Source organism: Mirounga leonina, unplaced genomic scaffold (genome assembly GCF_011800145.1).
Source record: "Mirounga leonina isolate KUSES-001 unplaced genomic scaffold, KU_Mleo_1.0 Mir_171, whole genome shotgun sequence".
Lineage (NCBI taxonomy): Eukaryota > Metazoa > Chordata > Mammalia > Carnivora > Phocidae > Mirounga > Mirounga leonina.
In genome coordinates this window covers 22,175,494-22,198,000 of record NW_023270436.1, presented here as the reverse complement: position 1 = coordinate 22,198,000, position 22,507 = coordinate 22,175,494, and the positions used below count along the sequence as shown (strand labels likewise).

The window sequence follows — 22,507 nt, the reverse complement described above, 5'->3', positions numbered from 1 at the left end:
CTGGGGACTTGGCCTTCTCTGGGGACTTGGCCTCCTCCTTCAATGGGGACTTGGCCTTCTCTGGGGACTTGGCCTTCTCAGGGGACTTGGCCTCTTCCTTCACTGGAGACTTGGCCTTCTCGGGGGACTTGACCTCTTCCTTCACTGGAGACTTGGCCTTTTCGGGGGATTTGGCCTCCACTGGGGACTTTGCTTCTTCCTTAGCTGGGGACTTGGCCTTCTCTGGGGACTTCACCTCAGTCGGAGATTTTGCTTCTTCTTTCACGGGGGATTTAGCTTTCTCAGGGGACTTCACCTCAGCTGGAGATTTGGCCTCTTCCTTCACTGGCGACTTGGCCTCAGTTGGTGATTTTGCTTCTTCTTTCATGGGGGACTTAGCCTTTTCTGGGGACTTGGCCTCTTCCTTCACTGGGGACTTGGCCTCAGCTGGGGACTTAGCTTCTTCCTTCACTGGGGACTTGGCTCCAACTGGTGACTTGGCCTCTTCCTTCTCTGGAGATGCAGCCTCTTCTGCTGGGGGAGACTTCATTTCTTCTTCTCCCCCTTCTGCTTCCTCCTCCTTGCCTTTCTCCTCTTTGGCCTCTTTCTCTTCTTCTTCAGTCACTTCTTCAGTCACTTGGATCTCTTCTGTCTGTTCCTCCAAAATCACGGTTTCCTTCTCTGACTTTTCTACCACCTTGATCTTCTCTTCGCTTTTGACCTTTATGTGTGTGGATATAGAAGGGATTTTGGGAAGTCCTTCTGGAAGGGAGAAAGGACTGGGGCCAAAGCCAATCCGACATTCTTCGCCCTCCAGGAGTTTTCTGCCAAATGGATAATGGAACACATTACTATTATTAACTCAGAGCAGACTGAGGAGTTGGGGGTCTTCCTGAGTTACTCTGAAGATCCACAGAATCCAATAATATGGACTTTGGTGGAGGAAGGAATGTGAATGGTGGGCACTTTGAGCCTGGAAAAAGTCACTTAGCAAATCATCCCAGGGACCACCCAGAATCTGTACCCCAATGGTGTTGCTCTTGTTTTATGCAGCTAAGGCTGCAAGTTATAAAACAACTCCCCCACCCCAAAATGGCCCGCGAGAGAGAACACCTCTATTAACAAAAATTACATTAACTGTCCCTCAACTAAAATGTTCAAGTGGAGGGTAGGAGTCTGAGCAAACAACTCCACATTTATAAATTTGGGATTAAGAGGTCTTAAACTATTCCCATTGGAATTTCAAGGGTCTCTGGTCACTTTATATTCTCATCCTTTGAGTTTTAGGAATAGGGTGGGGGCAGCAGTGTCTACTCTTTCCTACTCAGTAGGTATGTGACCTCAGCCAAGCCACTCAAACTCTTCAAGTCTGTTCCTTCAGTGGGAAAAAGAGGGTCATAAGAGTCCCTACCTCAGAGGGTTGTTTCAGTGAGATAATGAATAAAAAGGACCTGGCAGTGCCCGACTCACAGTAGGTTTAGGGGTTACCCCTAGAGACCAGTGCTTTGCAAATTTAACAGCATGCAAATCCCCCAGGGATCTGGTTAAAATGCAGATTCTGATTCAGTAGATCTGGGGTGGGGCCTGAGAATCTGACCTTCCAACATGCTTGTGAAGATGCCAATTGTGCGGTTCACGGACCACACTCTGAGCAGCAAGATTATAGACTAGACCCAAGAGGTGGGACATGAAGAGTCACCTGCCAGCAACTGGGACAGATCTTCACTGGGTCAGCCTGCTTCTCAGCAAGAAATTGCTAAGCTGGGAGGTCTCATGGGCTTCTCATGGCTACCATTTACTGCGGGCTTTCTCTATGGCCACCCAGCAGTACCTGGATGTGCTCTGGAACTGGATTAGTTCCTCCTTCCCCACAACCCTGTGATAGGAGTACTGTTATCATCTCCACTTTATTTCCTCAGGAAACAAAAGCTCAGGGAGCCAAAAAACCCTAAGACAGTTGTCAAGGTCCCTGACAACTCAAGTACCTCCTTTCCCTCCCTCCAGCAGGCCTCTAGCTGGCTGGATTTGGAGGGGTGAGGAACGTTAATCCTCCGAGTCACTGGCAGAATGAAAAGAAGGCACTCTCAAGACTTTCGAGAAATTCAGAAAGTAGAGTGATGTTGCCAGGGCCAGAGGAAAGGAGGAAAGGAGAGTGGGGAGTAATTCTTTAGTGAGCACAGGGTTTCAGTTCGGAAAGATGAAAAAAGTTCTAGAGATAGATGGTGGTGCTGGTTGCACAACAACGTAAATGTACTCACTGCCACTGAACGGTATACTTAAAAATGGTTAAATAGCAAATTTTATATCATACATTTTACCACAATAAAAAAAAATTCTTTTTTGTCTCTGAGACAGGCAGGTCGCCTTGCTGGGAACTTGAAACTCAGTGCTAAGCTTCTCATAAGAATGCAAGGGCTCCCCACCATCCCAAAAGCCCCCCCGGCCCACCTCACCTGTAAGCGGCAATCTCAATATCCAGAGCCATCTTGACATTGAGCAGGTCCTGGTACTCTCGGAGCTGGGCTGCCATCTCCCACTTGGTGTTCCTCAGCTCGGCGTCTAGCTGCTGGATGGCCTCCTGGGGAGGAGAGGTCACACACATGTCACATACCAGCCAGCGCCTGGCCCTTAGCACTGGAGAAGCTGGGGCACACCAAGGAAACCCAAAGTCCCATCTAGCCAGGCTCACACCCACACTGCCAAAGCTGTGGGAGCCTCATTTGTGGCCATGGAAACCACCTGGAGCAAAAATCCTGCTGTGTGTGCATTCGATCTCAGCCTGGGGAATGGTTTAGAATAAAACACACCAGCCACCAACAGTGGCTATCACTGGTCAGTGGGATGATGGGTGAAGTTTCACAGATCTCTTAAGCTTAGAAAACGCTCCGCAGGAACAGAGCCCTATCTGCTTTGGCTCCTGATGCTCCCAAGTGCCTGCCGCACAGTAAGGGCTGAAGAAGCACCTGCAGCTGAGGACTGAAGTCGTACACAGAAGCCCACTAAATAGCAGCGGAAGCTTCTTCCCTGTCCCCAGGCTCACTGAGCCGCTGCTGAAAGCGAACCATTATGGCTGATTTTTATTGCCTCCTTTTTGCTTTCTCCATTTCCTAATTTGTCCACAGTCACCACATATTAACTTGCATAATAAGTTCTTTAAAAGTGTTATCTTCTTTTGCCAGCTGTCTTTAATGGAAGGAACCTGCCAAGGCCTTCCCCAGGCTACCCACGCTCACAGACACTGGTTATGGTTTACCAAATGCCCACTGTGACCCAGACCGTGCTGAGCAGGCTCACACTCATCTCATGAAAAGTCTGTCCATCTCTTTAGCCTTCACAACTCTGCAACGTGGACATTCTTCCCCCCCCCCCCCCCCCACTGCACTGGAGGAGTTCAGATTCAGAGAGGCAGATAACTTTCCTGGGGCCACTCAGCTAGAAAGACATACTGGTACCCCTTGCATGTCTGACTCCAAGGCCCACAGTCTTCACCACCACAACTTTGCTGAGAGAGGGGCAGTGACTTGTCCAGGATCACCCAACCAGGGAAGGTAGTCTGGCTCTCTGCCCCATCCCTGCCCACCTGGTAGGATGCGATGTCAGCCTGATGACGGTCCTCCAGCTCAGAGCGCTGCCTCTCAAGTGAGTCTTTGGTGCCTTTGAGAGCCTCCAGCTCTGTGGTCCTGGCCTGTAGCTGGCGGCGGTACTCTGTTATCTCCTCCTGTGCTGAGCGCATGGCATCTGTGTTCATCTTGGCTGCCTCTGATAGTCGGTCCAGCCTCACTGGGGGAGAAGGAGACAGGGCACAGAGTTTGACACACCTGGATTTGGATTCTAGTGCCCAGATCCCAAAGGTGACACACATGGGTTGAAGACCTACTGAGTGCCTGGTGCCATCCTGGATTCTTAACATACCCTCTCCTTTGTGATAGGCAAATTACTACTGTCCAAGGCCAGCTAGTAATATGCAGCAGATTCAAATCTAGTGTCTATCTGGTTCCAAAAATGAGACTGCCTCCCCCAATTCAGGATCTGAAACCCCACAGGACAGAGGAAGCCCCCAATTCTGGTCCTAATACCTGGTTCAGCTCCCCAGCAAGGGCTGGCAGTGCTGGGGATTCAGACGTAAAACTTGGCCAACAGGGCTTACCTCTGACCTTGTGGCTGATCAAGTTAATGAGCCTGTGACCTTTGGAGGCATGAAGGTGCTGTGAGCCACTGTGTAGCCATAGCCCCTTCCTTGTAGGTTTTGGCTGTGGAGAGCCCAACGTCACTGCAGAGCCTGGGGCCCACGTGCCAGCGTCTCTGTCCCTTCCCCCACCTGGCTGTGCATTCTCTAGCACAGGAGTCCTTGTGTCAATGGCAGCCACACCCTGGCCCCTGTGAGCAATGGGCTGCTGGTTCCCAGAAGATCTTCTAGGACTATTGGAGGTCTGGAGACTAGTCTACATCTCCTGAAAGTGAATATCGTGAATCCCAAGATAGTAAAACCCAGGGCCCGAGTCTTGGGAGAGTGAGGAATGGGGAAGGGAAGCCAGCTGGGTGGGCCAGAAGTCCTGGGATGGTTTGTCTGTGTAAAGGACAAAGCCCAAGATAGCAGAGAGGTTTGCTCTGGGAGGAGTCTTGCCGCAGAGATGGGGGAGGAGAAGGGACTGCCACTGCAAAGGAGAGGAAAAGTAATGGGGAAAACCATGCGTCTGAGTCCCAGCTTTCCTGGCTTTCCCTGCTAGTGTTGGCTCAAGACTTAGAAACCATCAAGGTGGGTGAGGATTTTTACCCATGTGGACCACAGACCTGTCTGAAAAATCGCTGGAGCTTCTGCACCCTCTCCCAAGGAAAATGCAAGTTTTACACAGTTTCAGGAAGTATCACGTTGCTCCCCCTGAGTAAGAGACTCAGCTGGTCAACCCCCTCCCCAAAGAAATGAAAACCAGAGAAGGCAAGCGTTGCCCAAGGTCACCCTGCAGCTGCTGGGTACAGCTTCAGAGCTGCTGCAGCTGCAATCTAGCTGACTCAGAGCAGCACGGAGTTGGAGGAGGGGGGAGCTTGAGAAGCTTCCAGCTTCTCAAGGGGAGAGAGGACATTAAGGGGCCACCTCAGCCTCATGCACCCATTGGTTGGGGTGATGATATCTCCCAGGAAGAAAGGATGTGAGAATGCCCCACTGGGGAGGAGCCTGATAGGGGTCTGGAGAATGAGGTCCCCTGCAGAGTGCAGGCAAGGGGGATGAACAGTGTTGGGCAGGGAAGGCATGTTACTTTGAAGGGCAAAGGGTCCCCAGTGCCTGTAACTAGAAGCTGGCACTGCTTTGGAACTGTAGAAGGAACCTGATGGAAAGGGGCCCTTGGAGTGGGGTTACCTAATCTTGGGCGGGGGCAACAGAGGGGACCCAGAGTCGCAGGACAGATATAAGGACCCTGGAGGAGGACAGCCAAAGGACAACCCAGAATTTCAAGGAAGGGAGAGGGTGTCTCCAGAGACCCGGGGTGAAACTGTTAGTTAACGAAGAGGAACGCCCTTTGCAGGGAGAAGCTGAACAGCACACGCTCCAGCCCAGCCACCTGCACACAGAGTGCACCCGGCCCGGCCAGGAGGGGGCGCCCCCTCCCCCACGCGCCTACGAACCTCGGAACCACTCCTCCGACTGCAGTGTGCTCTGCACCGCGTGGCCTTCAAGTTGCGCGCGGATCTCGCGCAGCGCCGACGTCACGTCGCACTTCAGGGCGTCCCGCGCCTCGGCCTGCGCCAGCGCCTGCGCGGCGCCGCTGCCCTGGATCTGGCCGAGCAGCTCACCCACCTCCTCCTGGTGGTGACGCCGCAGGTAGCCGCACTCTTCCTGCAGCGCCTGCGCCTTCTTCTGCAGCTCGACGCGCGCCGCCTCAGCCTCCTGCGCAAAGCGCGCGAGTGCGCGCGCCGCCGCCTCGGCCTCCTCCCGCTGCCGGGCCTCGTCGTCTAGGCGCTGGCGCACGTGTGCGATGTCTTCGAGCAGGTGCTCCTGCTCCAGGCGCAGCTGGCCGCGCGCCGCGCCCAGGCGCAGCACAGCGCCGCGCATCTCGCGCACCTCTCGCTCGTACAGCTCGCCCATGGCGGCGCGGCCAGCGTGCTGCTGCCGCAGGGCCGCCGCCTCGCCTTCCAGGCTGCGGTTGTGAGCCTCGAGCTGCCGCACCTTGTCGATGTAGCCTGCGAAGCGGTCGTTCAGCGCCTGCAGCTGCTCCTTCTCGCTGCGGGCCGCTGCTGCTGCCACCACGCAGCCCTCTGGTCCGTTGCTCAGCGTGTCTAGCGAGTCGGTGCTTGAGGTGGCTGCTGCGCCGCGGAAGCGGCCCGGGGAGGCCGACACGGAGCTCACGGATGTCCGCGCCCAGGAGTGGAAGCCACTGGATGAACCGGCAGCAGAGCGCGCTCCGCCCGCGCCGCCCTTGCGGGCCAGCGCGTAGTGCAGGCTGCCGCCTCCATGTAGCGGCGCGAACGGGGCGCCCAGCAGCGCGTCCGCGCCGCTGAAGCTCATCATGGCCGGAGCAGGTGCGGCCGCCGGCGGAGGGGGATACCCAAGGCCAGGACGGGGCGGGCGGCACTGCGGCAGTACGGGGGATGCCGGCCTTTTTATAGAAGCCCGGTCGGGTCCAGCCCCTTGGCAGTGGCGGGGAGGGGGCAGGGGAGGAGGGCCCCGCCCTCTCTGCCTCCTCCCCCGCTGCCGGGGCCAGGCCGCTCCGCCGCAGTGAGAGGGGCGGGGCAGGGGGACTCAGGAGTGAAGGGGAATCGACGCGGCGTCAGTGGAGCACCCCGAGGTCGGGTGAGGGGGTAGAGGACTCCTGGAGTGGAACGGCGGGGACCCCTGGGTGCGAATCAGAAGACCCTGCTACTGTGTTCGGAAATAGAGAAGGGGCCCGAAATAGGGAGAGGACAAGGAGTCCTGGTGGGAATAGGGGCAGGGTGCCTTTGGGATGGAGCGATGAATGACTCTGTAGTCAGTAGGATGAGGAGGCCCTTGAATGAGAGGGGGGCACAAGATTTTCCTGAAAGTTAGAGAGTACCTCAGGATAGGGGGTGCAGCGTGTCTGGAGCCAGCCCGGAATAGGGGAGGAAGCAAAGTAATCCTAAATGGACTCATGGTGGATGCTACAGAAGGTAGAGATAGAAGACTCCTGAATGAAGTTACTCTTTCCCTAATAGCTAGGAAACCGCCAGGAGGAAATGCAGCCGGCTGCGGAATAGGGGAGGGGGACTTGGAGTTGGGAAGGGCGGCAAGGCTACCCTGAATTGGGGGTATGGAAGACACCTCAGAGGATGGAGAGAGGGAAGCCAGGATGGGAGACACAGTGGTCTCTGCAGTATAGGAGGAGGGAGACCCTGCAGCTGGCCCCAGCAAGGAGGGCCCTCGGTGAAGGAGGCAGAGGGTCCCCTGAATAGGCAGGAGGAATGTGGGCTGTGTGAGGGTCAGAGAACCCAGAGTGGCGGTTCTGTGGGGACTGGGCATGAAGTTGGGGGAGCTAGCGCCTGTGTGGGGTGGGGAGAAGTGACAGGTGTCCTAGGAGTCATTCAGTCCAGGGTCTACACTCTGAGGTCAGCTCCACAGTCACCTGGCCAAATGACCTTGGACAAGATGTGTCCCCACCCCCCTGGTTTTCCCATCTGTACCAAGAGGGGTCTTGCCCTGAGATAGGCTGCAACTAGAGACCCCCAGCAGCTTCTGCTTTGGGGGAGTCTATTGCTGAACTAGGGAAGGGAAGCCCATATACTGCCCATGGACGCGGCAGCCTCTTTCCCACAACTAGGAAGTCCTTCTTTCTCCCTCTTTCCTCCTCATTTCCTCCACTTTGACTTGTCATCCCTCCCCCAACCCCCACAACAGAGAAGTGGGTGCAGTGATAGGCATCCCTTCTAGCCCCCAGTGAAGTGGTGGGATGCTTTCAGGACACCAAAATCCCTTACCACCACAATCCCTAATGGGGGGGTCAGATAGAAAAAGGGGTCCCTGGGATTTGGGGTGCTCTGCAACTGCTGGTGTTATATCACTTTTTCTTGGGCTTTCATTCTCTTGTGAAATGCCTTGGGAGTGGGGGAGGGCTGTGTCTGGTGCTTCAGCACCGAGGACAGGGCCTGCTCCTTCTGGAGAGAAAGGGGTTAATCTCTGCCTTTACCTTGGAGGGGGAGAGGAGGGAGGTTTGCGTAAGTGCTATGCAGAAGGGAACTGAGGAGGGGGCGATGAATGATCCCGTAGAATTACTCTGGGAGCCGGGGACCCAGCCCCTCGACCTTCTGCTGGGGGTCCAGTCCCCTGTTTTCTTTGAAGTTCTCTCACATACACACCTGGGCGGTCCTGCTTCTCCTTTGGGAGTTGAAAGGACCCCCACAATCTTTTTCTGGGAAGGAGCCTTGAGACTCACCTCCCAGATCTGAGACTCCCCTCAGGCAGTTACTCAACTCCACTACACATCCAGTTTATACTGGTTTTCCTTCTGTGGATCCCCAGGATGGGGACAGAGAGATCCCCCCCAGAAAAGACCTCTACCAGTTTGTTTCTCCTTGCCCTCTGCCTCATTCCCAGACCCTGGTTCTAAACAGACCTTCAGAGATGAGGAAGTGATGGTGCTGTCCCTTTAACCACGATTTACTGGAAGGAGAGTGCGCTGGGAGAAGGAAGGAGGGGGAAGGGAGTTTCTGGTTCTGCATGGAGAAGCAGAACATGATGAAGCATTTTTCCCCCCCATTTAAAGATCCAGTCATGAGCCAGTTTGCAGGGGGCAGAGGGGCTTGTTTGCAGTCGGTGCTGGGAGGAAGGAGTTGAGTGTCTGGTCTGAGGCTTCTGAGAATGGCATCTAGGAGGGCTTGAGCAGGGCCTCCATGCTCTCATGTGGCTCCCCATTTACTTGTCATTCTGCTTGGCATTTTGCCAGTAGAGCCTTGTTCCTTTGGGTTTTTCAGTCATCTGCATAATGCAGATACATCCTCTGGGTGTAGGATGGCTGATAAGCAGCTGACTGTAAGGGAGAGTGTGAGAGGAGCTCTGTAAAAGAGGGGTGGGGGCCAGGGGGCCAAGATGAATTCTGTCAAGGTCAGGGGGCCACAACCATGGGATCATAGCTCCCTGTGGATTCCAAGCAAGAAATCCCAAGCATGATTTTTGTGGCTGGAAAAATGACATGAGGGTGGGAGCTTTGAATTCATTTTCCCAAAGGGCCCTTCTGACTCACTTCTAGGAAGCCATTTCTGGCCTCCTTTACCTCCACATTTAGTTAATTATCCCCTCAGAGGTCTCTAGTGCTAATCCACTACACTGCACTTAACCACTCTGTGTTGTCATTGGTTGAATGAATGAATGGATGAATAAATTCCATCAGTTCTCCAACCAAACTTGTGGTCTAGAGGAAACTAAAAATTGTTCTGTCCTGAGTCCTTGGGTCTCAAATCACTTTCACCTTTCTCCCCTCAATTCTTCCTATTTGGAAGTAAGTAGAATAACATATTCATTCATTTGTTCATTCATAGAATAACATATTCATTCATTCGTCTATCCATCCATCCATTACATGTTTACTGAGCACCTGCTATGTGAGAGTCACACACAAAACACTGAGGTTAGAATCCCATAAACTTCTAAAATTGTCCCCCTGGGAGAAGGATTCTTCTTCCCAAATTCTAGTCCAGTATTTCCCAAGGCACCTTCTTGAGGATAATAAGTGTTCCTCCAAAAAAGGAGAGGAAGAGAGGAGTTTCATTGCCAAAGGAGTTAAATAGGGCTCTTGAAGGAACTCTTGGAGCCTGGGCTTGGCAATGAACATTGAAAATCCCCCAAAGATGAGTGGAGTGTGCTGTGTTGTCCAAACTTATTTGATCATAGGCCCTTCTTGCCCCCAAGTGTCTCCCATGGTGGCCCACACTGAAGGACCCAGTCAGAATTGGGCTCCAGCCTGTGTTCTCTCTGGGCTGCTATCTGGACTCCTGTGGATCATGTTTGTTTTTCTCATAAGAGGCAAAATCATGAAAAATGAAAGAAGAACATTCATTAAAAAGGATATAATGAAACATGAAATTTGAATAACAGTTTTTTTAAGTAAGCTCTACATGTAATATGGGGCTTGAACTCATAACCCCTAGATCTAAAGTTGCATGGTCTCTTGACTGAGCCAGCCAGGCAACCCTGAATAACAAAATTTTAAAGACTATTGCAAAATACAAAATGTTTGAATACATTTTAACTGTGTGTAGATTCATGGCAATGCTGTTCAAATAACTGACTTTATTTTGTGGATTGTACTTGCACTTGTCTCAAAATCATTTATTCATAGTATTACACATTTTTTTTGGCTTGCTGATTCATCTCGTTTAGCATCACATTTTTCCTTTTTTATGCTAAAAATTCTTCCTTCATTAAGACCGGTATCCATTTCCAAATACTAGGATATATATTTGTAACTGAGTTTTGTATTGCATTGTGAAAGGCCTTCTCTACACCGTTACTTGTTCTTGGCATAATGTCACATGTCGTTGATAGACATTCCAAAGTTCTTTGGGAAATGTGGGTTCAAAATTCTGCACCACTGTATAGACCCTCATAATGACTACTGTTTATATTATATATGAATGGGAGCACTGTGTCAATGGAGAAATGAAACCAAACTGTCAGGCAGTTGATGAGACCTACAAACTATCAAACCAAACTATCAACCAGTTATTTTTTAATCTTTTAAGGGAAAATTGCCTCACAGCCAAATAGTTATGTGGTGAAAACACTTGCAGCAAAGAAGCTTATGGCAAAACTATCTAGAATCTCTGTGGACCCCAAGGTTAGTGCTCTTCAGGAACAGGGCTGCAGTGTGAAGGATAAAGCAGTACACAGCTCTCCTTGAACATCAACCGAACATTGCTGTCACTCACTTCATTCACTCAGCATCTATGGGATTAGACCCTGTGTTGAGCACTGGGGACTCTAAAGAATGAGACTTCAGTGAGGGGAAATCCTCCCCCGCCCCCCGCCCCCATGTGTGTACTGCAGAGAGAACTCAGCCACCACTTTCTCCTTGGTACCTCCTCAAACCTTGTTCACTAGACAAGGATGATTGTTGCTATTTTATACATGAATAAACTGAGGAAGTAAAGTGAGGAAGGGGGTTGCCTGAGTTGACCCACTGATAAAGCAGAAATGAGCCCAGTGTCTCAAATCATCCAGGACTAAACTGATGTTGGACACACAGGGTGGAAACTCACTTCTCTGGCACAGTGGACACAGATGGCCTGAGGGTGAAGGAGTGAGATGCACCCAGAGAGGGAACAAGTGAGGGTTGGAGTCTGGCCTCCAATGGGTCATCCTTTTTTTTTTTTTTAATCTTATTTATTTGAGAGAGAGCGCTCGCGCATGAGTGAGGAGAAGGGGCAGTGGGAGAGGGTGAAGCAGACTCCCCACTGAGCAGGGAGCCCCAACACGGGGCTCAATCCCAGGACCCTGAGATCATGACCTGGGCTGAAGGCAGACACCTAACCAACTGAGCCACCAAGGTGCCCGGATGGGTCATGCAATTGAGAGTCCTTGTGACCTGTGACCCAATGTCAGCATATCCTTTATGTAAGGGCTCACTCCCAGCCTTGGCATCCTGCACCACTGTGTCTCCTCTCTGGGGAACAGCATGTGACCACTGTTTAGGGGTGCATTTGATAGCTCTTCATTCTCTTCCTGCTTTATTTTTCTCCATAAAATGTGACCTTTTCTCTCATTAAATATTGTGTGAAAATTGTGACTGATTTAGCATTTTGTTAAAAGTGAAATGACAAATCACATAGAACATTCTGTGTCTTCAGCATATATATATATATATATATATATATATACACACACATTTATATTTATAAATGTTCTTTATATTTTTACATACATATATATACACACACATATATATTTATATATAGTGGCAAGGGATATAAAGTCCAGCACCAGCTATTATTTAATTAGGGCTACATTTTATAAATGACCCTTTCTTGAAAATAACAATTTATAACATTGAAACTTTCAAAAAAAAGAATTGACACTTTTTTCTTTTTTTAAAAGTGACCTTTTCTAACATGGATAGTTCTTATCTCTCTTATCTTGTCTTCTCTTCTCCCGTGGGTTGTAAGCTTCATAAGGGCCCAGACATTTGTCTGTTTTATTCACTGCTGCTTTCCTCAGCACTTGGAACAATGGCAGGCATATGGTAGGTGCCTAACAAGGAATTGTCCAATGGCTGAGCAGTCTTGCCTGACAGGCAGACCAGTGAGCACCTTGACGTTTCAGCACCAGGCATCTGGACAGCTCCCGGCTGGCTGGGCCCTTGGAGGGAGGCCACAGCAGGACGACTGGAAAAGGCTTAAAAGTGAGCCACGCTAACTCCCCCCCCTCCCCCAGCCCTCGCGAAAGCTTGGAGCGTCCCGACCCCCGCTGTGTGGTCACTTTTGCTGGGTCTACAGCCCTGTCCACTCCGTTGTCTGCAGACTCCCCTAGTATTCCTTTTCCTTTTTGACTTCAGCAATTATTTGTACATATTTATGAAGATTGCTTCTCAGCCTTTTGGCTAAGATCAAGTGTATCTATCTATGAAGAACTGAGCATTTCTCTTTCTCCTTGTCTCTCTTTCCCTAAATTGTACCCCACATTCTCAGTCTCCCTTTCCCTGTCCTTTCTCCACTTCTTTCCCCTTCCTCTCTCTTTTCCTTCTCCCTGTATCACATCCCTCCTCCTTTCCCCACAATTTCTCTGTCCTCCTTATCTCTCCCCTCCTCCTCCCTCTCCTTAGAGATGTCCTATTTTTTGCAGGGCTTGGTTTATAGTAAAGGGAGGCAACCTCCCTTCCTCTATTCCCTTTATGAAGGAAACAGCAAAAACTTAACTACGTGCAGTTTTGCATAAGTCTCCTCCTCCTAGTGTCCACCCACAGGTTAACCCCCAGGAGACTGGCCCACAGCTGATGAAAGCCTGCAGCAGGCCTGCCTGCCTGCCCACTTGTCTGTGCCCTGGGGTGGCACCAGGTGGGAAGCTGAATTCTGCAGCAAAGGTCATGGGCTGGTGGGTGGATTTACTGATCCACCCTATCACCCCCGCTCCAGTTCCCTTTGTGGGTAATCATGAATGAATGATTTGGGGCTGTGATTCCTGAGAATAGGAGTGAGGTGATTCATTGGTCTTTCCTAAGGGACCAGTTCTAGCAATTAGGTGAGGTTTGCTGTGTTACACATGCTCTAGGGCTGTCATATTCTTGTTACCTAGAGCAAGCGGCTAAGCGACAATAGGAATGAGGGCTCTCAGCCAAGGAGGGGAGGAGGTGCCTTTGATTTTACCCCGACCCTTCTTATCCCTGTAACTCTATGATGTAGATAGATACTATCTCCACTTCATGGTCTGGGAATTGGAGGCTCAGAGGTGAGTGACTTGCCCCAGGATACACAGCTAGAAAGTGGTGGAGCTGGGATTGGAACTCAGGTCTAATGGGTTCCATTGCAGCAGGTATACTGAACTATAGGATTGTCCTACCACCTTTCGCATTCATGGGAAGGCCCAACTAGGTTCCATAGGACGACTGCTTTAGAAATGGACCCAACACTTTCCCAGTTACATCACAGCCGGTTGGGGCTTTGCTCTGGGGGTTCCTTCTGTCACCATGGTGGAAGCAAGGGGTGTTGAGAACTGGCATTGTGTCTGGGGGAGGAGGCTTTCCAGGCAGTATAGTCAGGAAGTGAAAATGACAGCCAACTCAGCTTTCTGGATGACCTGGCCTGAGGAGACACTGATAAGTAGAAAGTAGCCACGGAACCATGATTGATCTTGAGTAATCCAGAAACCAATTTTGGCAACCTCCGTGTGGTGAGCACCTGCCTGCTCTGCTGACCACCTACATATGTGGTGTCTGCAAAAACTCTGCTAGATCTGCAGGGTATCTTCTAGTACAGAATAGGACATCTAGGTCAGAGAAAGAAAGTGACCTGCCAAGGTCACAGAGCAAGGTAGTGGAGGGGCTGTGGCTCACACCTAGGCCTCCTGTACTTCCAGTTTCCACAATGGTTCTCAGGGGGGAAAAAGGTTTCAGTGATGTTTTATTTCTTTATCCCAGAGGAGAAAGCAGTACATAGAATAATTTTAGGAATTTATATGTCAATGAGTTTAAATTGGGGGGTTGAGGGCTTGAGGGGAGAACTATCAGTTGAATAAAAGGTCATTCCTGGGGCACCTGGGTGGCTCAGTCAGTTAAATGTCTGCCTTCAGGGCGCCTGGGTGGCTCAGATGGTTAGGCGTCTGCCTTCGGCTCAGGTCATGATCCCGGGGTCCTGGGATCGAGTCCCACATCGGGCTCCCGGCTCGGCAGGGAGCCTGCTTCTCCCTCTGACCCTTGCCCCTCTCATGCTGTTTCTCTCTCGCTCTCTAAAAAAAAATAAATAGAATCTTTAAAAAAAAAATGTCTGCCTTCAACTCAGGTCATGATCCCAGGGTCCTGGGATTGAGCCCCGAATCGGGCTCCCTGCTTGGTGGGGATCCTGCTTCTCCCTCTCCCTCTACCTGCCACTGCCCCTGCTTGTGCTCTCCGCCACCCCCCATCAAATAAATAAATAAAATCTTTAAAAAAAAAAAAGGTCATTCCTGATGGTCAGTGTTGGCAGGTAAATGAGGCATTCCTGGGCTTTATAAGAGGCTCCTGCAAGTGTGCATGGCCCTGGGCTTGGTGGACATGAAGCTTGCCTTACTTGGGGGCAGCCTTACCCTGGCCTGTCGCTCTGTAGTCAGGCTGTGTGAAGACACAAGGGACCACCCAAGAGCAGCAAATGCCAGCAGGGAGGAGACATGCCAGGAAAGTTTCTGAAATGTCTTCCTCAGTCCTGAGCCAGACGCCTACCATAGACAGAACTGCAGGCACCTGTAATAGACAGGAGCCCAGACTGGACCTGGACTGGGGACTCAGTCACACTTACCAGGGTGCCTGACTGCTTTCTGGCTTCTGGGGAAGTTAGTGGTGCAAGACGGAGGAAACGGAGCTGACCTTGAGGTCTTTGCTGTCTTAGGGGAGTTAGTGGAGCTAATGTGCTTTTTATTAAAATTTTAGAAATAATTCTGCCTCAGTGCTGGTCACCAATGCATATTCCCAGGTCCACCCAGATCCTCAAGCCAGAATCTCTGGTGGAGGGGCCTGGGGAGGTGCATTCTGAGCCAGTGTCCCTAGAGCAGCACTACCTTCAAATCTGTTCTCAGCCAATCCTCCAAGTTCATTGACTGAGCTCCTGCTCTTGCCTTTTACACACATTCTCTCATTTAGGTGTCACATCCATTCTAAGAAGCCCTGGTAAGAAAATCAAGGCCCAGAGATGTTAAAGCACTCACCAGGCACAAAATTTCTCAGCCTGGCTATAGAAAGCCACCTTCCTGTCTTTGTTCATGAATGGATCTCTCCCAGGAATGCCTTTGTCCTTCTCCATGTGCCTTGTGCCCTGCACATTACTTAAGTGTATGTCCTGGGTCCTAGAGGATGGCATGTGCTGGGGTCCATGGTGCCTGTGCCTTCTGACCTGTGGGTGCAGGGAATGGTCTTTGCACCTGAGGCTCAGGATGTGTGCAATGGGCGAACCAACTGTGGGGACATAAACATGCGAGGCACAGATGGAAGGACACAAGAATGTACCCTGCTGGTGGCTTTGGAGGGGGCAGGACTGGATAGAATGGAAAGAGAGAACTCTTATGCACCCCCCTGCCCACATCTCTCTCTCCCCAAATCTCTTCTGCCTTCCAGGGCTGCCTCCATGAAATTCTTGATTCTGCCATACTCTCTTTCACCCTGAGCTTCTTGTCTGAAACCCTTTCCCTCACTCCAATATTCACCCCCCCCTTCACATAACTCCTTCCTATCCTTCAGCTACTTCATGTTACTCACTCCTTCAGGTACTTTCCCTAACCCCCAAAGTTAGCTGATTCCTTTAGGCTCCCACAGCCCCTCTGTCTTTCTGACATTCTAGCCCTAACTCTATTCTAAAGTGCTATTTATTTGTTCCTAATGGATCTGTGAGCTCCAACAAGGGCAAGAGCCATCTCTTATTCAATGTTGCTTCCCTAAGATCTGGTACCAGAATGTTAGCTCAGTGAAATTTGTTGTATGAATAAATGCCAATTGGTGGTGACTTCCTATGATTTCTACTCCACCTTATGCATCTAATTATAATCCATCTTAGGGCGCCTGGGTGGCTCCGTCGGTTGAGCATCTGCCTTTGGCTCAGGTCATGATCTCAGGGTCCTGGGATCGCGTCGGGCTCCCTGCTCATCAGGGAGTCTGCTTCTCCCTCTCCCTCTGTGTGCTCATGCTCTCTCTCTCAAACAAATAAATCTTTGAAAAAAAAAATCCATCTTGGATTGCATTTCACAAGCCAGAATCCAAGGAAGCCAGGCTAAAGGGCCTCAGAGAAAGGAGGAGGAAACTGAGGCCCAAGCGGTCAGTGGCAGGTCCGACTCCCAGCCAGTCGTTTCACTGCAGCTGCCAGCTGCCTTGTTTCTGGTTCTGCGGTTGGAGGTCCTTGAGGGCAGGAACCAAGTCTTGGACATTATTTCCTGGCTTGGCAGGGCACTTTGTCTCTTACCACAAACATTGCCATTTACCGGGTGCTTACAAGGTGTCAAGCCCTTTATATGTATTTTTCCCACAGTTTGCAACTCTCACAATATACACAGGGAAGGAAGGTACAATTATCCCCATTTAGAGATGAACAAACTGAGGCAAGGTGAGTAACTGCATATTTATCCATGTGTCTTCTAGTTCCTTTCATAAATTTATCCAGGTTCCACTGAAAGCTCACCAAACTTGTCATCAAACCCATTTTCCGGAGCAAGACACCAAGGCCCCAGGACTACAGAGCCATTTCCTGTGCCTCCAGAATGCTTGGCCCACAATCCGACCTGAAATCTATTTATTTGACAGAGAGACACAGAGAGAGAGGGAACACAAGCAGGGGGAGTGGGAATCGCGCTGGCAACAGCGCCCCCTGCAGGCGGCGACGGCCACGCCTACGTCACGTTCAGCCCCGCCCCTCGGCGCCGGAAACGTCCGAACAGCGTCCGAAGGTTATCGAGCGCTCCTCCAAAGGTCCGGGCTCCGAGAAACCGGGCGCACAGCGTTCAGCCCGGACCCGACTTCCCGGCAGCCTCAGTCGCCGCGGCATCGGGTCAGAGGCATCCCCGGGGACCGCGGGAAGGTGGAGGCGGCCTTCGCTGCCGTCGTCTCCTTCGTCGTGAGTAAAGCCCAGACAGACGCCGCGGGGCATCCGGGAGGGCCCGACGCCCACCCGGGAGCGGCGGAGGCGGGGCTCTGGGAGGGGCTCCTGCGGCAGAGGCTCTTCCCTGGGGGACGGTGCCGCAAGCGAGGACTCCGTGCATCAAGCCCTGGGCATGTGTCTGTGTGTCTTTGAGCAGCAACCTCCCCCTCCTTAGACCTCAGTTTCTGCACCTGTAAAATGAGGGCTCGCGACATTTCCGTAACTGCAAAACCCGGGATTTCGTCCATCATTTTCAGAATTCCCCTCCCGCAGGCAAGCATGAGAAATCAGAGCTAGGTCAGGCTCTCCCGTGTGGACGTGCAGAGCTCTGGGATCTCCTTCCCTTGCTGCGTTAGTACTCCGGAGACTGGAGAGTCCTCGCAGCTGGGGACTAGCCCCTTCCTGGTGGACCAGGCGCCCCGCAGCCTAGGATGTGACAAAGATGAGACATGGCCATGCCAATAACAAGTAACAGTGCTAGCTCAGATTTATTGAGCACTTACTGTGTGCCTGGCTTTACATGAAGCCCAACACATGTGTTATTTCCAGCTCACCACAGCCCTGTCTGGTAGGTACTGTTCTTGCCGTCCCCAGTTGACTGAGGAGGTGTTTGAGGCCCAGAATCACAGAATAGTAACCAGTCCAAGGTTTCCCAGCCAAGAAGTGGCTGAAGCAGCAGTCCATAGCCTTACCCACTACACTGGAGAAATGTTTGACCTAGAAGACAGAATGGCAGACAGGGAAAATGACAAGGGCCTACCAGTATTAATAATATATACCCTGAATTGAGCACTAAATATGTGTTGGGTGCTGGTCTAAGGGCCAACATCCTTTATACTGCTGACAGTGACCCTACACTATAGGTTTTGTTATTTCTACTTCACAGATGAGGCTCAGAGAGGTCACCTCATATGTCTCAGGTCGCACTGCTACTAAAAAATTGGGTTCATCAGTGGTGCATTCTGCCTGCCTGTATATCGCTCTTAGGAAGACCCCACTCTTTTTTTTTTTTTTAAGATTTAATTATTTATTTGACAGAGAGAGACACAGCGAGAGAGGGAACACAAGCAGGGGGAGCGGGAGAGGGAGAAGCAGGCTTCCCCCTGAGCAGGGAGCCCATTACGGGGCTCGGATCCCAGGATCCTGGGATCATGACCTGAGCCGAAGGCAGATGCTTAACGACTGACCCCACTCTTTAAAAAAAAAAAAAAAAAAAAAAAAAGGAAGACCTGACTCTTCTCTGTGTCTCAGTTTTCCCCTTCTGTAAAATGGGAGGCTTGGGCCAGAGGACCCTGAACATTGTTTCCTGAGCTCACATTCTTTGATTTTTAGGTAGCATTGACCTGATGTCTGGAGTCTTGGGTTTGTTCCCAATTATCTGTGACTTGGGAATGCCTTGGCCAAGTCCCCTGTATCTCTGAGCCTCAATTTACCCCCTTCATAAAATGTAGAGACTAGACCATTCTAATTGCAATGGCACCCTCTGGCTTTAATTTTTTTTTTTTTTTAAGATTTTATCTATTTATTTGACAGAGAGAGAGGGAACACAAGCAGGAGGAGTGGGAGAGGGAGAAGCAGGCTTCCCGCAGAGCAGGGAGCCCAATGCGGGGCTGGATCCCAGGACCCTGGGATCATGACCTGAGCTGAAGGCAGACGCTTAACGCCTGAGCCACCCAGGCGCCCCTGGCTTTAATATTTTATGACTGCGGAGGAAGAGACAAGTTGAGGTTCAGCAAACCTTACATCCCCTGAGAATTTCTAGTGAATGTGAATCTGCCCTCTCACTCAGAACATCCCTGGTGGTAGGCTTCCAAGAACAGATACTCTACATGGGTGAAGGGGAGCAGCACTCTCCAGAAGATCAGCAGTAACTGCTGGGGGAGGCTTACTCCTCCAGTGGTTCAGAGCTCACCGCTCAGGTCAGACCAACCCAAGGCTGAATGCTGGCCCTCCCACTTCCCAGCGGGGCACCTCGAGCAGTCGACCTCTCCCGTCTGTGCCTCAGTTTCTACATCTGTAAAATGGGGTGCTAATAATACCAGCTTCGTTTGAGATCTGGTGGAAAACATATGCAAAAAACCTAACACCATTTCTGACCTAGAAACCCCTCAATAAACACAACTGTTATTGATTATGTCTGCAGCACCATTCTGGGGACTAGGAGAGTTCCTGAGCTTTAGATGCTGCCACCCTCTACCCCCTGGCACCAAGGTGTTGCTGGAAATGAGGGAGGAGAAGCAGGGTCCTGCTGAGTCAGCAGGGGACCCAGATAAGAGAAACAGGCAGCCCCGACCCCTGAGGTGGCTGGCGTAGGCTGTCATGCCTGTTGGTGGCTGAAGTAGCATTAACGGGCATTCCTGCACGTCCCTGGCTGGCAGCAGCCCCTGGGGTGGCACAGAGGCCATCTGAGGACAGAAGAGGCAGAGGAATTGTGTCACGACCACTGTATCACGTGCCAGGGGCTGCAGCAACGTGCAGGCTCATGGTTCCAGATGAGACAGCTGAAGTGCGTGCCGTGCCTCAGGCTTTTATGAAGCGCATTCACATCTGTAGTGTCCCCAGGACAGGGCTGGGTGACATTGGACAGGATTTTCCACCTGCAGCACAGAGACGCTATTCCTGGGTGCCTGTGGGTGAGCTGCCGGGGGTCAGGGGCCACCAGAACTGTGCGCAGGGTTGTGTGAGTGATTCTCCAAGAGGTGCGAGATCCCCAAAATGTCAGAAGTTCTAGGGTTAGGGGTCAGAAGAACCCTGATGCTAGTAAATGGCTTCGTGTGACTGGGCCGGTAGCTGAACCGCCCACCCCCACCCCTTAAACTCTCTCCCTTCCTTCCCTTCTTTCATCGTTCAGTCAACACACATTTCTTGAGGCTTGTTCCAGGCCCAGGCCTGCACTCAGGAATCCCAGCTCCTCTTACCGTGAACAAATAAGGAGCCAATTTTATAAGGGCTGCTAGAAGGGCAAGTCCAGCGGCTGTGGGAGTCACAAATTGGGGCTCCTGACCCAGCGTGTGTTTGGGGGGCAAGTTGGGGAGACAGGAGGGGAGTCTTGGTTCAGTGTCTGTAGCCTTGGGCAGATCACTAGCCTTTCTAAGCCTCAGTTTCCCCTCTTTCCCATAGGCCCGATGGCGCCACTTTCAGGACGTGAAAGGGGGGTGATTTTCCAGGCCTTGGCCACCTCTTGAGACACTGTGAGATCAGACTCGGTTTTGCTGGGTACAGACGCGAGGTTGGATGCTTCTCCACTTAGAGAAGGGCGGGGAGATGGGATGTTCCCTCTGTCTGCCCCCTGGTGGGACTGGCTTCATGTGTCCACTGATCTTGAGTACTGAGTGCAGCTTGCACTTAAGGCACTGGGAAGAGGCTAGAGCCAGGCCTGCAACAGACAGAGCCCTGCTGGCCTGGACCTCAGAGCCTGGGAGGAGGGGCACACAAGCGTCTCCAGGCTGGGATGGGGCAGGGCGTCATGTTGTCATTCTGGGCCTCTGTTATCTGTGAAATGGGGAAAAAACAGTGTCCCCCTGGGTGGGGCTGGACTGAGGCTCACAGTGACTGGCCCAGCATCTACACGTAATACATGGGAACCATTACTATTATTGTTGATTTCGTTAATATCAGGATCATCAAGTGCCTTTTGTCACCTCATCTCAGCTATCTTGTCACACAGTGAATGGTGTCAGGGCTCCATCTCCCCTGTCCTCTTCCCAGACCATCAACTCCCCCCTGCCTGCCCCCCAGGGCAGGGCCTGGCTGCCCCTTCCCGGCGCTGCCCTTTATAGACTCAGGCCTGGGGCCTGAAGAAGCTTCTCCTCTGTGCGGCCCCAAACCCCCCTTCTTGCCCCCTTTCTCTAGGACCTTTTCTCTGGGCCTGCGGGTCTGGCCGAGCAGAGAACTGAAGCCCTGCTCCTGACCTCTCCTCCCGCCTAGCTGCTGGGTAAGGTCACCGGGCCACCCCCCAGGAGGCCCTTCTGGGCATTCTGCTCTCACTGCGGCTGGAGCTGGATCTAGAGCAGGCTGAGTCCGACTCAGCATCTCCTCCCACGTCCCTCCCTCTGCGGAGCTGTGAGCTGGGCTGGGGACTCAGCCAGGGCCGCAGCAGCGTCTGCAGCATCCCTGTTGCTGTGGTGGGCAGAGGGCACAGATAGAGGGGCATGCTTTCCCCTGATGGGTGCTAGTCCCCGCTCTGGACCTGCAGGACCGCCTTTCAGCTCCCTTCGAGCTCTTTCCACCAAAACTGCCTGCCAACCACTCCTTCTCCCTTTTTTCCTGGTTCCCATTTGCAGACAGCGTGTCCAGCCTGCTGGGCTTCCCTGGGCACCTTGGATACTGGGGCACGTTGTGTATTGAGAGGAAGGACAAGGTCCCACCACAGCCCTACCGTGAATGGACTGAGCAGCTCAGAGTGGCTTACGGAATCTCTCTTGCTCTCAGTTCCCCCATTTGTACAGTGTGAATGACCTTGGCGGTATCAACACTGCCATCCATCCTTCTGATTTCTCTTAATCTCTCTCCGACCATGAATCTTTCACCTTGGAATTGGGTCTCCTGTGTGTCTGAACAGGGGCCTCAGCAACCAGGCCAGGCAAACAAGAGAGAGCTAAGATAGGCTGGGTGGTGGGGGTAGTGGAGAAGCCCAGCTCTGGAGCCTGCGACTCCCCTTTCCCCCCAGGCCAGTCCTCACCTCCCTGAACCTTGGTCTCTTCATCCGTAAGATCGGGAGAGTCAGACCTGAGTGTTTGGAGGTGGACCCCTGTGTCAGACAGAGCACTAGCAGGTGGCCATCAACAGGGAGGGGTCTCCTTCCCCTTTGAGGTCTAGCCTAGCCCCCCAAGCCTGGGGCTCTCAAGTTGAGGTCCCTGCAGACAGTGTCAGAGATGGGGGATGAACTAGCACACGGCATGTTGTGGCCGAGATGGTTCCCCAGGGTTGGGGGGGAGCATCTCTCCCTCCAGGCCGTCTGTGTGATCCCAGATCAGTGGTGAGCAGAAGGTGGGGAGGCCAGAGCAGGCTCCAGTCCTTGGGGTCGGCATGGTGGGGGCATGGGGCTGTCAGAGAGCTTGGCGCCCTGTTTGCTCACTTTTTCATCCACTCAGCACACACTGAGTCAGCATCATCTCCCTGAAGGCCACGGCATGCCTGGACCTGTGGAGGACAGAACAGAACCAGGCTGTGTGCCAGGCCCTGTTCTAAGCACCTTATGTGAATTAACTCCCTTTTATCCTCACAACAACAGAGTGGGATAAGCACTGTTTGCCTCATTCGGCACAGAGAAGCTAAGTAA

At 52.0% G+C, this 22,507-nt stretch overlaps 1 protein-coding gene across 1 annotated transcript in view; it reads right to left on the bottom strand.

Moving 5' to 3' along the window:
* NEFH (neurofilament heavy) overlaps nt 1-6,484 on the bottom strand; it is a 7,938-nt gene extending 1,454 nt beyond the window's left edge. Inside the window, 5 exon segments of the mRNA XM_035017477.1 lie at nt 1; nt 3-803; nt 2,433-2,557; nt 3,560-3,759; nt 5,602-6,484. The exon segment at nt 1 is cut by the window's left edge and continues 1,454 nt beyond it. Of these exon segments, the coding sequence (XP_034873368.1) occupies nt 1; nt 3-803; nt 2,433-2,557; nt 3,560-3,759; nt 5,602-6,484 (2,010 nt within the window).
* Nucleotides 6,485-22,507: the final 16,023 nt, after the last annotated feature.